Source organism: Trichomycterus rosablanca, chromosome 1, assembly GCF_030014385.1.
Source record: "Trichomycterus rosablanca isolate fTriRos1 chromosome 1, fTriRos1.hap1, whole genome shotgun sequence".
In the NCBI taxonomy this organism is placed as follows: domain Eukaryota; kingdom Metazoa; phylum Chordata; class Actinopteri; order Siluriformes; family Trichomycteridae; genus Trichomycterus; species Trichomycterus rosablanca.
In genome coordinates this window covers 17,217,743-17,232,468 of record NC_085988.1, presented here as the reverse complement: position 1 = coordinate 17,232,468, position 14,726 = coordinate 17,217,743, and the positions used below count along the sequence as shown (strand labels likewise).

The 14,726-nt window shown below is 40.1% G+C and overlaps 1 protein-coding gene across 1 annotated transcript; it reads right to left on the bottom strand.

The window, feature by feature from the left end:
• Positions 1–4,252: 4,252 nt before the first annotated feature.
• On the bottom strand, positions 4,253–14,438 carry LOC134302363 (DEP domain-containing mTOR-interacting protein-like). Its single transcript, XM_062987479.1, has 5 exons — positions 14,337–14,438; positions 10,585–10,686; positions 7,403–7,473; positions 6,014–6,118; positions 4,253–5,791 (listed from the first exon to the last, which is right to left on the bottom strand). Exons 1-5 carry the CDS (start codon positions 14,353–14,355, stop codon positions 5,663–5,665), a joined length of 426 nt encoding a protein of 141 aa, XP_062843549.1. The 5' UTR covers positions 14,356–14,438; the 3' UTR covers positions 4,253–5,662.
• Between the last annotated feature and the right edge of the window lie 288 nt (positions 14,439–14,726).

The window sequence follows — 14,726 nt, the reverse complement described above, 5'->3', positions numbered from 1 at the left end:
GTAAAAAAACATTTATTCTTCAGCTTTTGCTCATTAATTTCCTTAGATTCTCACTTTACCAGGTGTTTTTATATAATGAATGATGGTTTTAGATCATATTGTGGTCATGACTGCCGGCATTACATTACATTTACGTTTTCGGCATTTAGCAGACACTTTTATTCAAAGCGACTTACAATTATGACTGAACACAATTTTGAGCAATTGAGGGTTAAGGGCCTTGCTCAGGGGTCCAACAGTGGCAACTTGGCGGTGGTGGGGCTTGAACCGGCAACCTTTTGATTACTAGTCCAGTACCTTAACCCATGTCTGTGTTTGAAGAATAACTAGTGCATTAATCAATGAATTATGGCAGTTGTAGCATAGTGGTTAAGGTACTGGACTAGTAATACAAAGTAATACAAAGGTCACTGGTTCAAGCCCCACCACTGCCAGGTTGCCACTGTTGGGCCCTTGAGCAAAGCTCTTATCCCACAATTGCTTAGACAGTACACTATACTGTCACAGTACTGTAGGTCGATTTGGATAAAAGCGTCTGATAAATGCCAAAAATGTACACGTAATCATCATTCCAATACGTTTTGCAAACCGAATGACTCGATGTCTGTGCTCATGAGCAGGTGCGAATGCAGTTTTTTAGTCCACATTTACAATACCTTGCTCCTACATGCTGTACAAGTGCGGGCAAGCACGAAACAGGATCAAGTACTGTTGCCAACGCACATAAATATGATTATCATGCAAAAAGAAATGTAAGAGAGGACATACTGTCATCAGCAGCGTTCCACACATTTCTGCACTCTGAGCAAATGCGCTCTCTCTGGGTAAAGCAAATTTTTTGTTTAAGGTCCTTCATACCCTTTGACCTTGCGCCCTTGGGTAGGTAAGATTTCTATTATCCCTTGAGGGTTGAACCTGACCTTCAGAGAAATAAATCATTCTTTGCAAACTGGTGGTATGAAGTGCCAAGTACAAATATTTCACCATTGAAAGCTTAACTGCAGTGTGAGACTGAAATCTGTATTATCCAACACTCACTGGCCCCTAGTTGCAGAGAGGTACCTCGTCACCTGGCTTTAACTCTCTCATGGCCAATTATACATGTTGAATGACAACCAGCCCAGTGGCACCGCTGAGCCTCCTACTAAAGGGGGGCTACCGCCCCAGGTAATGTACTGTCTATAACATCATGGCTCTGGCATAATTAATCACATGTTTAAGGTAATGTGCTAAAGTGCTATTACTCATTTTTATAGTAACGGTGAATGGTTTGACCTATAAACACCCAGCTAAAATCTGTGTAAGACACCTGATGCATGTAGTTATGTAGCTTAGTATTAAACTTAGCTTCACACTCAATTGAGGATATTACAGATATTTATGGATTATGAAATGTTTCAAAACTTAACACAAAATAATTGTGGTTACTGTTTTCTGATTACAAAGACATGTAATGACATGTCTAATATGCACTAATATACACAGTATAATAAAGACATGTCTAATATGCACAGTCTTGTATGTTTTTTTTCCTTCCACCTTGAAGCAATTGAGAGTTAAGGGCTTTACTAAGGGATCAAACAGTGGCAAACTTGGCCTTGGTGGGGTTTAAACTGGCAACCTTTTGATTACTAGCCCAGTACCTTAACCACTGAGCTACCACTGCCCTCCTATATTAAGTGTCACCACAGCAGATCACTATGATCTCATACCTGACCTTGCACATATTTTATGCTGGACGCCCTTTCTGACCCAACTCTCCTTATTTTATCTGGGCTTGGGACTGGCACTGAGAGTGCACCTCCAAGCGCCCTCCCAATGACTAGGATGTTTAACCATTCCCCAACAGGCATAGCCAATCATGTCTCTGTAGACACCTGACCAGCCAGTAGTACTACTGAGATTTTAACACTGAATCAGTCAATCATCAGTAGTGGGCTAGCATATTTTTACTGCTGTGCCACCTGAGCCCTTAAAGATAATGCCAGTTTCATATGTTAAATTATGCTCGAGAGGTGATTTTTACATTTTGTACTGTTTGTAATATGGTTACTTTAAATGGCACAACTTATGTAATTATTAACTGTTGTTATTAAGGCTTTTCTTTTAAACAAGGTTAATACAATCTTGAAAACAACAGCACATATAGGCACTCAGGTGGCTCAGCTGTCCATTAGACTAGCCCACACCCATGAGATCTGGGTTTGAAACTCAGGGGTGCTGTACTTACTAAAAGACTTGTGGCCAGACTAAAGCAAATCCCTGCAGACATGTTTATAAAACTAGTGGAACGTTTTCTCAGATTAGTTAATACTGTTATAACAGCAATGGGTTTTTAATACTTAATTACATTTGGTAACGATGATTAAGCAGTCAAGAGTCGGTCTACTGTGCTTCAAATCTAGTTTGTACTGCCACCTAGTGTTTATATCGCAACATTACTTCACCAAATTTAGCGCGATACAGTTCTAACTTTATTGTTTAAAGTGTGCTTCAAGGTAAAAAGGCCAAAATAGACGAAAAATATAAGTAACCAGAAAATTACAAAAAACTAAAAGGGGACATGTATATTTGTATATGATATGTAAATAGTGTTTTCAGTTTTGGGTTTCAAGTTTTGGGTAAAAGTAATATTACCTTAAATGAACATACTTAGTTTAGTCACTAATTTAAAAGTGACTCTTCAATCCAATTTGTTTGTAAATTAAAGGAAATTTTTCTTTATATTGCTGTTAGCCTGTAATTTGTGCTGCTAAGCTAATTAGCTGAAATACTAGCATCCACTCAGGAAAAACTAGCAAACACCTTGCATTACTCGGTTAACACCTAAAACACCACAGTTATGGCATAGCAATACAATAGAACCTAAAATAACATACCATAGCAAACACATAACAACATTTTAGCAACCACCTGGGTGGGATATTATAACAGCTGACAACACTCGACCACACCTAACAACCTTTGCTCAAAACCCCTCACACACTTAAAGGCAATGATTATTGTCACTGATGAATACTTACGTGTGAGGATAACAGCAGAGGATGTTTCTCGTGTGGCAGTTGAGGAAACTTAAAACAAAATTTAATCTATTCTGCTAAGATCACTGGATGCACCAGCTTGCACCCGTCTGTTTACTGTCTAAGCATCACCCATTATATCCCGGGGAATCACCTGTTTTAGAAGCTACAATCAGGCAGGCAACATTAACCACAATGTTTCTCTGTGATGCCTTGCACGAAATATGGGCTAATTTTAACATTTCACTTTCCCTGGTTTAGCGTTTTTACTGCTGTAAGTACGCTGATTTGCATTTGTTATTTTCGGATGCTCTTTCAAACAAAGATTCCAAGGTCACATTCTTCTGTCCTCTTCAGCCTTTTTCCTGGACTGCCATGCACAAAAGAAGTCCTAAATCAGCACTAGGCCATAATGCCATAATTAGGCCATAATGACTAGAAGTAGGTCAGAAGAAGAAATAAATGGTCATTCAAACCCTGTAGTGGTAATGTGTTCTGGGTTGTCAGTGGATCTGGTGCATTGCAGAAAATAAAAATTCTTTAGCATTACCTCAAACCATCAACCAGTGGGTTTAATGGAAGCAATTTAGTATTTTAACAATGACCTAAAAATGATCTATTAAAATGATTTTGGAATGGCTAAATAAGGCTAGAATTTAGCTTTTGGAATAGCCATCCTGACCTTACACTAATAAGAATATGTAGACTGTGTTAATAAATTAAATCCATGCCATAAATCTAACAAATTCGGTTAAACTGGTTTGTTGATGCTTCTTAAAAAGCAATGATTTATAAGAAAACTGCTAATATACAAAACATATTAGATGTGCTGTATAATAGTTTTGACTTAGCAGAGTTTGTCATACATTAAAATAAACCCCCAAAAATATATATTCATGAATGTTTTGGACCAAGAAATATGTTTCAATTATTAATCACAGAAAATGACAAATGTCCTTTCAAAGTTTAGGTTTGACCCTAGCTATCTATAGTCAGATAGAGCTTCTAGTTATTAATGTAATGTTACTCAAATAAATTATCCAGTTGTTTGTCAATACTGTTTAAAAAATACAGTGGGGCCAAAAAGTATTTAGGCAGCCACTGATTGTGCAGGTTCTCCTACTTAGAAAGATGAGAGAGGTCTGTAATTTTCATCATAGGTACACTTCAACTATGAGAGACAAAATGAGAAAAAAAAATCCAGGAAATCACATTGTAGGATTTTTAAAGAATTTATTTGTAAATTATGGTGGAAAATAAGTATTTGGTCAATAACAAAAAAGCAAGATTTCTGGCTCTCACAGACCTGTAACTTCTTCTTTAAGAAGCTCTTCTGTCCTCCACTCGTTACCTGTATTAATGGCACCGGTTTGACATCGTTATCTGTATAAAAGACACCTGTCCACAGCCTCAAACAGTCAACCATGGCCAAGACCAAAGAGCTGTCGAAGGACACCAGGAAGAAAATTGTAGACCTGCACCAGGCTGGGAAGAGTGAATCTACAATAGGCAAGCAGGTTGGTGTGAATAAATCAACTGTGGGAGCAATTGTAAGAAAATGGAAGACATACAAGACCATTGATAATCTCCCTCGATCCCGTGGGGTCAAAATTATCATGAGAACGGTGAGCAAAAAATCCCAGAACTACACGGAGGGACCTGATGAATGACCTGCAGAGAGCTGGGACCAAAGTAACAAAGGCTACCATCAGTAACACACTTTGCCGAGAGGGACTCAAATCCTGCAGTGCCAGGCGTGTCCCCCTGCTTAAGCCAGTACATGTCCAGGCCCATCTGAAGTTTGCCAGAGAGCATATGGATGATCCAGAAGAGAATTGGGAGAATATCATGTGGTCAGATGAAACCAAAATGGAACTTTTTGGTAAAAACTCAATTCGTCGTGTTTGAAGGAATAAGAATGCTGAGTAAACACCATACCTACTGTGAAGCATGGGGGTGGAAACATCATGCTTTGGGGCTGTTTTTCTGCAAAGGGGACAGGACGACTGATCCGTGTTAAGGGAAGAATGAACGGGGCCATGTATCGTGAGATTTTAAGCCAAAACCTCCTTCCATCAGTGAGAGCATTGAAGATGGAACGTGGCTGGGTCTTCCAGCATGACAATGATCCCAAACACACCGCTCGGGCAACGAAGGAGTGGCTCCGTAAAAAGCATTTCAAGGTCCTGGCCTAGCCAGTCTCCAGACCTCAACCCCATAGAAAATTTGTGGAGTCCATGTTGCCCATGAGTCCAGCGACAGCCCCAAAACATCACTGCTCTAGAGGAGATCTGCATGGAGTAATGGGCCAAAATACCAGCTACAGTGTGTGCAAACCTGGTGAAGACTTACAGGAAACGTTTGACCTCTGTCATTGCCAACAAAGGTTATGTTACAAAGTATTGAGTTGAACTTTTGTTATTGACCAAATACTTATTTTTCACCATAATTTACAAATAAATTCTTTAAAAATCCTACAATGTCATTTTCTGGATTTTTTTTTCTCATTGTGTCTCTCATAGTTGAAGTGTACCTATGATGAAAATTACAGACCTCTCTCATCTTTCTAAGTAGGAGAACCTGCACAATCAGTGGCTGACTAAATACTTTTTGGCCCCACTGTAGCTATTTTATTTGAATTCTCAGCAGTCGACCGGCTCCATGACATCCATAACAACAGTGCGAGGTCCAGTTAGGATGAGATTGCTGACTTTTCGATAATCCATCTCCAAAACGTTTACTCCATTTACACACACTACCAGCTGACACACCTAAACGACACACAACACACATTTCCCAGATATGATTATGATTATGTTTGTTATACAAACCCCATTTTAATGTTTTGTAAAACACAATAAAAAGAAGAATAGCTAATTTAATAATTCTCCTAAATCTTTATTTGCGTAATAAATGTGAAAAGAAAATATTTCAAATGTTTGCTTTGTTTTCATCTATTACCCAGTGTTTGCTGTCAATGTTGTTTTTCTCACCTTCATTCCTACAGCAGCAGCTGGGCCACTGGGATCAACCCCTTGAATGTGACATGGACTGCTGCCCCTTACAACAAAACCCCAACCAACATCATCACCAACAATCTATAAAAGAACGCAATGCAGTTTATTTATTAAGCTGTCTGTATTTGTAGACTTATCAGCTGTACATTTATGATGCAAATGTACACTATACAGACATAATATAGAATAGAAGTATAAGATCAGTTATATTAAATTAATTATATACTTTTAACATTATGGCAACAATTTAGGAAAGGTGCTTCTGTTCACAAGTTAAGTTTCATAAAGACATGGTTTTATGAGTTTGGTGTGGAGGAATCCCAGTGGTTTGTACCGAGCCCTGACATCAACCCCAGTAAATAACTTTAAATTGGAAAGTCATTTATAAGTCAGACCGTCGTCCCATTTCAATGCCTGACTTTACAAATGCTCTTAAGAGTGGAGGCTGTTGTAGTAACAAATCATGAAAAGCAACATATTAAAGCTAGTTGTTCTGGAAAGGAATGTCAAAAACCTCATGATCATGTACAATGGATTTAAAAAGTTTTCAGAATTGTTTTGTGAATTTAATTTTTAATTCATTTATTTATTTATGCATTTTCTTCTGCTGCTGTGGATCCCTGATTGCGTTAGAGGAGGGTATGTTGCTGCTCATGTGCCCTCAGACTCATACGCAGTCCTGCAGTCCTAGTGGACCCCTTCTTTAAACCCGTGCTTCTGCACAGGCCCCTTGGTCTGCTAACCAGAGTCCTTGCACAGCGTTTAGAGACCCCACCCACTTGGTCCGGTCATTTCCACACCCAGCAGACACAGTGGCCAATTGGTGTCTGCTGCAGGCACTTTTAGCGCCGAGCCGACCAGTAGCTCAACCCAGGAGCTTAGAATCTCGCCGCTGGTGTGCTTGCGAAATATCCTGGGAATATCCTGGGCTTCGTGAATTTAATTTTATAATAAAAACACCATCTTTACCCATGGTCTAATTAATTAAAAATCAGAAGCTGAAATGAACATAAAATAGTAAAATAATTTCAACAATAAATTGTAGAAATACACAGACCAGTGCAGGAATTAAAAAAACAGTATCTAAAGCTCTGAGTGTTCCCAGGTCCATAGTTAAGTAAAAGAAAAAATGCTGCAAAAACTGTTAGCATACAGTAAATATCTCAAAGCTGTGTTCCTATATCAGCTTTGCAACAAGGTAATAAAATTTATCATTTGTGGTATTAAAGTAAAAAAAAACATTGTGTGTAAATTTAAAATAAACAAAATAAACACTGAAAATGTATTAAAATAATTTTTTTTTTATAAGTTTATTAATACTCATTTCCCCTCACTGTATGTGTGTAATGGATAAATAACACTCACAGTGAATGTCCTCTTTATGTACCTCCCTCCAGGTGTCTGCAACTCCTCTGGACTTACCTGCCTCTTCAACACTGACAAAACACACATAAACACACATTATTATTTTTTTTATTATATTTTTTCCCCTCTTTTCCCTCCAATTTTCATTCCCCAGTCTAGTCGTGTCCAATTACCCTGATTGTGTCCTCTATACTGATTCGACCCTTCACCGCTGACTGAGGACGCCTCTCAACTGACATGCGCCCCCTCCGGTACGTACAGTCAGTACAGACTGCATTTTTCACCTGCACGAGTTGAGTTCATATACTTGACAGGCACTGTGCACCGAGGGCCACACCCCCATCAGCATTGTTCCTCAGCCTTGTGCAGGCGCCATCAGTCAGCCAGCAGGGGTCGCAGTCGCACCAGTTATGAGGACCTATGATCTGACTTTATTACCCCTAACCCTGAACAACAACCAATCGTTGTTCATACTGCCACCCAGCCCAGTTGGACAGGCAGAGCTGAGGTTCGATACGATGTATTCGAAACCTTCAACTCTGGTGAGCTAGCGTACTTTACCGCTGCGCCACCTGAGCAGCCTCATAAACACACATTATTAAACACATCTGTCATACACACTTTGTCAGGTCTGTGAAAAGATGTATAAAATCATAAACGTACTGCACCACTAAATCTCTACAACCCATCCCAGATACGGAATATTTGTGTGGAATCTTCAGGTTTCTCCACAAATGTTCAATGGATTTAAGTCTGGGCTTTGGCCACTCAAGGACCTGAAACCACTGGTTTTTCTGACCTTAGGCTTCAGGTCAATGTCATGTTGAAGGGTGAACTGTTGCCCCACTCTAAGATTGCATTTGGTCTAATTAAGATTTCCTCTGTCGTTTAATCCTCACCAGTCTCACTGTCCCAGACACTGAGATGCACTCCTATAGCCTGATGTTTCACCGCCAGATCCTTAATCATGTTTCACTGTAGGGATGATATTAGACAAGTGATGCAGTGCAGCTTTTTTCCAGACATAGTGAATGTTCTGCCAATGTTCTGTTCATTGTTTTATCTCATCTGACCAGAGCTCTCTTGTAGTGACCATTGGGACTTTCTTACTTAAAGCTTGGATGTCCAAGTTAAGGATGGCTCAAGGTTGTGCCAAGCTTCTGTCACATAAAAATGATCAAGCAACTGCAGTCCTGGGAATGCACAAATACTTAGATATTGTTTTCTATCCCTGCCTTGATCGATGCCATAATCCATAATTGGACTTCATGGCTTGTTTTTGTCCTACAATGCTGTGTGAATTCTACACCTATATATACTGTAGGTGTGAGCCTTTACAAACTATGTCTAATCATTGAGTTGAAAATAGAATTGATAAAGGATAATGAAAGTAAGCAGGTTGCACCTGAACACAAAATCAGTCTAAATACTATTGTAAATAAGAGTTTCTGAACATTTGTGGCCAGGGACATGCAAACTCCACACAGAAAAGACCTGGACCACCCCACTTGGGAATCGAACCCAGGACCTTCTTGATGTGAGGCAACAGTGCTACCCACTTAGCCACCGTGCTGCCCAAGACTAAGTAGTGTGTCTGATTTAAACCTAATGTGAAGTACTAATATGAAAGTATAAAAATTTGTTTAGTTGCAGTCATTGTAGCTAAAGCCTGTGCAACCAGTTTTTAAAGTAAGTGGCCAGTTTATTTAAAAACACTTTGTTCCATATACAAATATTGTTTTACAAAACTGTGTATTTTTGGGTTTTGTTCAACAATCTTGAATAATTAATTATGACATGCAATAACAGAGGCAATATGAAAAAAAGCATTCCAACATTCCAGCATCATGAAAAGTTCACATCTCTTAGTTGGTTGAAACATGTGTTGATGCATACACAAACCACACACACACACACTGATCCATGCGTTTATAACTTATCGGTTAGATTATTGTAATGCTCTTCTAACTGGATGCTCTGGTAGATCCTTAAACAAACTCCAGTTAGTTCAAAATGCAGCAGCTCGAGTGCTAACTAGAACTAAAAAATTTGATCATATCACTCCTGTTCTATCATCTCTACACTGGCTGCCAGTTAAATTTCGCATTGATTACAAAATACTTTTACTAACCTATAAAGCGCTACATGGTCTGGCTCCACAGTATCTGAGTGAGCTTATTAATTACTACAACCCAGCACGTCCACTTCGTTCACAAGATGCAGGGTTACTTATAGTTCCTAAAATTAAAAAGACCACGGCTGGTGGAAGAGCATTTTCTTACAAAGCTCCACAACTTTGGAATAATCTTCCTGCCTCTGTTCGGTATTCGGACACAGTCTCAATGTTTAAGTCTAAACTGAAAACATATTTATTTTCTCAGGCTTTTGATTAATATAGACAAAGGCGCAGAGCTTGGGGGTTCTTGGTCATAGAAACTTGTGGTGATCAGGGATGTTGGGTCGCTGTCGTTCTGCCTCTCTTGTCCAATCACTCAGGTTTGATGACGGTGGGGAGATGGGCGCTGATGTCCTGTGAAAGCCTTCATGACCTTGTTACCTGCTCGCTCTCCCTTTTAGTTATGCTGTAATAATTAGGGCTGCCGGAGTCTAAAACTCTCTGTAAAACTGTTTGTCAACTAGCATTGTACATTATTAACTACATTCTCTGTTGTTTTACCCCGAGGGCATTCTGATGGAAACCTGTTTACCCGCCGAGGTTAAGGATTAAAGTCGAGACTGCCGGGACAACGATGCTGCTCCTGTCAGATGTGACGGGTCTGGAGTAATTGCAACGACAAGAAATCACTACAGACTTTATTGAAGACTAGAGCGGATAACAACTCTATTATTATTTAATTGTTTATTTATCTATTTATTACCACTGTATGACTTTTAGATCATTCAATTCTGTGTTTGTATGATTTGTGTAAATCGTGTATTTATTTAAAGTATCCTCCAGACCACCCAAGAAGGATGGGCCCTGTTGAGTCTGGTTCCTCTCAAGGTTTCTTCCTGTAATTTTCAGGGAGTTTTTCCTTGCCACAGTCACCCTCGGCTTGCTCAACAGGGGTTTTTGTATCTGTTGGTCCTGGATTTTGTAAAGTTGCTTTGAGACAATGTATATTGTAAAAAGCGCTATATAAATAAAGTTGACTTGACTTGACTTGACTTGACACACACACCTGACTTTGGGCTGCTGAGTACAGTAGACTCAGTGTAATACTCATCATTCCGGCTGCCATGGTGACGCTTGTTCACAACCTTCTCCTGTTTGGATGGTCCAACTATGGAAAAAAGCAAGAAGATGAAAGTAAGATTTGTACAGGATAAACAAATGTAGGACGTAAGTCTTATTTATTTCCATTGATATGCACTGCTGCTTGCAATAATGACTTGCAAATATCCTGCCTCACAATTACACTGAGCAGCATTTTAGAGCAACATATTCTACCTTCAAGACAACATCTTTCTCCAGGGATGTCCATGCATTCTTCAACAAGACAATGTAATGTAATGACATGCTGCACACATTACAAAAGCATACTTGTAGAGGAAGAGGGTACAGATACTGGACTGGCCTGCTTGCAGTACTGACATGTCCCTAATGTGTGAAGAATGCCGCAAAACAAAACACCAGATACACTTCATCACTTGGTATCCTCTGTCCAAAACATCTTTTAAGTGAAGTGTCTGATAAAGTGCAAATCTGATTGTGTTCTGATTTCATTTAAATGTTTTGATTTACAAATGTAGTTAGAAGACCTGAAAGTAGGAGTTTATGCCCAGAAATTAGCAGTATATTTGATTTAAGGCAGTTCTGCTAGGACAAATCTACATTTTTCACATAAATGTATCAGTGTACAGTGTATCACAAAAATGAGTACACCCCTCACATTTCTGCAAATATTTCATTATATCTTTTCATGGGACAACACTATAGACATGAAACTTGGATATAACTTAGAGTAGTCAGTGTACAGCTTGTATAGCAGTGTAGATTTACTGTCTTCTGAAAATAACTCAACACACAGCCATTAATGTCTAAATAGCTGGCAACATAAGTGAGTACACCCCACAGTGAACATGTCCAAATTGTGCCCAAATGTGTCGTTGTCCCTCCCTGGTGTCATGTGTCAAGGTCCCAGGTGTAAATGGGGAGCAGGGCTGTTAAATTTGGTGTTTTGGGTACAATTCTCTCATACTGGCCACTGGATATTCAACATGGCACCTCATGGCAAAGAACTCTCTGAGGATGTGAGAAATAGAATTGTTGCTCTCCACAAAGATGGCCTGGGCTATAAGAAGATTGCTAACACCCTGAAACTGAGCTACAGCATGGTGGCCAAGGTCATACAGCGGTCTTCCAGGACAGGTTCCACTCGGAACAGGCTTTGCCAGGGTCGACCAAAGAAGTTGAGTCCACGTGTTCGGCGTCATATCCAGAGGTTGGCTTTAAAAAATAGACACATGAGTGCTGCCAGCATTGCTGCAGAGGTTGAAGACGTGGGAGGTCAGCCTGTCAGTGCTCAGACCATACGCCGCTCACTGCATCAACTCGGTCTGCATGGTCGTCATCCCAGAAGGAAGCTGACGCACAAGAAAGCCCGCAAACAGTTTGCTGAAGACAAGCAGTCTAAGAACATGGATTACTGGAATGCCCTGTGGTCTGACGAGACCAAGATAAACTTGTTTGTCTCAGATGGTGTCCAGCATGTGTGGCGGCGCCCTGGTGAGAAGTACCAAGACAACTGTATCTTGCCTACAGTCAAGCATGGTGGTGGTAGCATCATGGTCTTGGGCTGCATGAGTGTTGCTGGCACTGGGGAGCTGCAGTTCATTGAGGGAAACATGAATTCCAACATGTACTGTGACATTCTGAAACAGAGCATGATCCCCTCCCTTCGAAAACAGTTTTCCAACAGGATAACGACCCCAAACACAACCTCCAAGATGACAACTGCCTTGCTGAGGAAACTGAAGGTAAAGGTGATGGACTAAACCCAATTGAGCACTTGTGGCGCATCCTCAAGTGGAAGGTGGAGGAGTTTAAGGTGTCTAACATCCACCAGCTCCGTGATGTCATCATGGAGGAGTGGAAGAGGATTCCAGTAGCAACCTGTGCAGCTCTGGTGAATTCCATGCCCAGGAGGGTTAAGGCAGTGCTGGATAATAATGGTGGTCACACAAAATATTGACACTTTGGGCACAATTTGGACATGTTCACTGTGGGGTGTACTCACTTACTGTATGTTGCCAGCCATTTAGACATTAATGGCTGTGTGTTGAGTTATTTTCAGAAGACAGTAAATCTACACTGCTATACAAGTTGTACACTGACTACTCTAAGTTATATCCAAGTTTTATTTCTATAGTGTTGTCCCATGAAAAGATATAATAAAATATTTGCAGAAATGTGAGGGGTGTACTCACTTTTGTGATACACTGTATAAGCAATAAAAAAACCCTTTAAACACAGAGGCCTCAGATATAGAAAAGCAGTGAAAAGAAGGTGTTTTTTTACAGTTTTGCAACTATCTTTTATTCTATATTTTATTTATTGCATTTTTACCAATCACTTCATCTAGCACCAATTTTCTGAACTCCTCGGTTCAAAACTCTGTGTTGCCACCGGTCGGCTGGGCACCATGTGGCGGGCATAATTGGCAGTGCCTGCAGCAGATACTAATTGTGGGGGCCAGACTGTGTGTTGGTGGGTGGGTCTTCATACACTGTGTAAGGACCCTGATTAGCGGAAGAGACGCCTGTGCAGAATGCAGGGGAGAGAAGAGGAGGGCTGTACACATGTCGGAAGAGGCGTGTACAGCGACGTGCTCTCCTTGGATGCAATCTGGTATCTCTCAGCAGCAGAAGACCAGTGATAGCTCAGTGGTTAAGGTACTGGACTAGTAAACAGAAGGTTGCCGGTTCAAGCCCCGCCACCACCAAGTTGCCACTGTTGGGTCCCTGAGCAAGGCCCTTAACCCTCAATTGCTCATCGTGTTCTGCTCATTGTGTAAGTCGCTTTGGATAAAAGCGTCTGCTAAATGCTGAAAATGTAAAATGTAAATGGAAGACAAAAAATTGAACACTATGCCCTACTTTCAACCTAGCCGGCTACACCAGGGCCAGCTTTTTTCAGATCTGAACAAATCACAATCAGACTTGATAAATAAAAGGAAAAAGCAACATAATAATCTTAGTAGGGTGTTTGGCTATCACAGGCCTCCAAAACAAATTCAGTCTGCCTTGCCGACTGGAGTAAGGGGTAAGTAAACACAATACTTGTAAAAGATTTTTCCTCATTTAGTGTTTTGATTCTAGTGGTGTTAAGTTTGCCAAAGTGGTCCAAAATTATTGGTCTAAGTGTTGACAGTGGCAAAGGCAATATAAATAGCAGTATCATAACAACAACATCAACAATGGCAATAATAATAATAGTAATATTTCTAATTATTATTATAAAACCATTAAGTAACTTCTCAGACACTGGACACTTCTCAGACACTTTTCATCCTGAAAAAGACCACTATCATCTGAATTGAAATGTTTTATCATATTGATCAGGTAATAATTACATTATCAGTCACTTAAATATTAGTTGCTCTTTTTGTTTTTACATATTGCACTAATGCATGAGCATCACACATCATTATTTCCAGCTGTTTACTCTTTTCTTTCCTAATGATTTAAACACAGACATCAGTCGGTCTTCCTTTGAGAAACATTTGCCAGCTGACAGGATTTTTTGACAGATGTTACTGCCATCTGTGTCACAATAATGAACTTTCATTATAACTGCAATCGTACTGTAAACTTGTTTGGAAACATCTGCCCTGTGTGATTCTTCACTTGTTTAAAACTGTTGTTCTTTTATTTGTGACACATATGTAGTAAGGCACACTAAACATGAATGCGTACGTGTTTTCACTCTCACCTGTTGTACGAGGTCCCATTCTGCTGTCCCCCCAGCTTTATTAACGACCAGCCTGGATCCTCTGAGGTGTGTGGGAGTGTGGGGAGATTTGTGTCAAGGGTACGAGTGTGGGTCAGTGTGTGTGTGTGTGTATGTTTAAACCATAGAGTACACAGTGCAGCTGGTGGAGCTCCAGCGCTTGGTTGCCAGGCATTGACAGGATGAGATAAGAACTTAACACACTCTGCTCTGTCTCTTTTTCTCTTTGTCCTTAAGACACACACATCTATACACATACACACATCTGTACACATACACACACTGGGCTTTTTCCACTGTGTATTCTGCTTTGTACCTACTCTGAGATAAAAAATAAAAAACAACCCAGTGACGCATGGTGGCCAAGTTAAA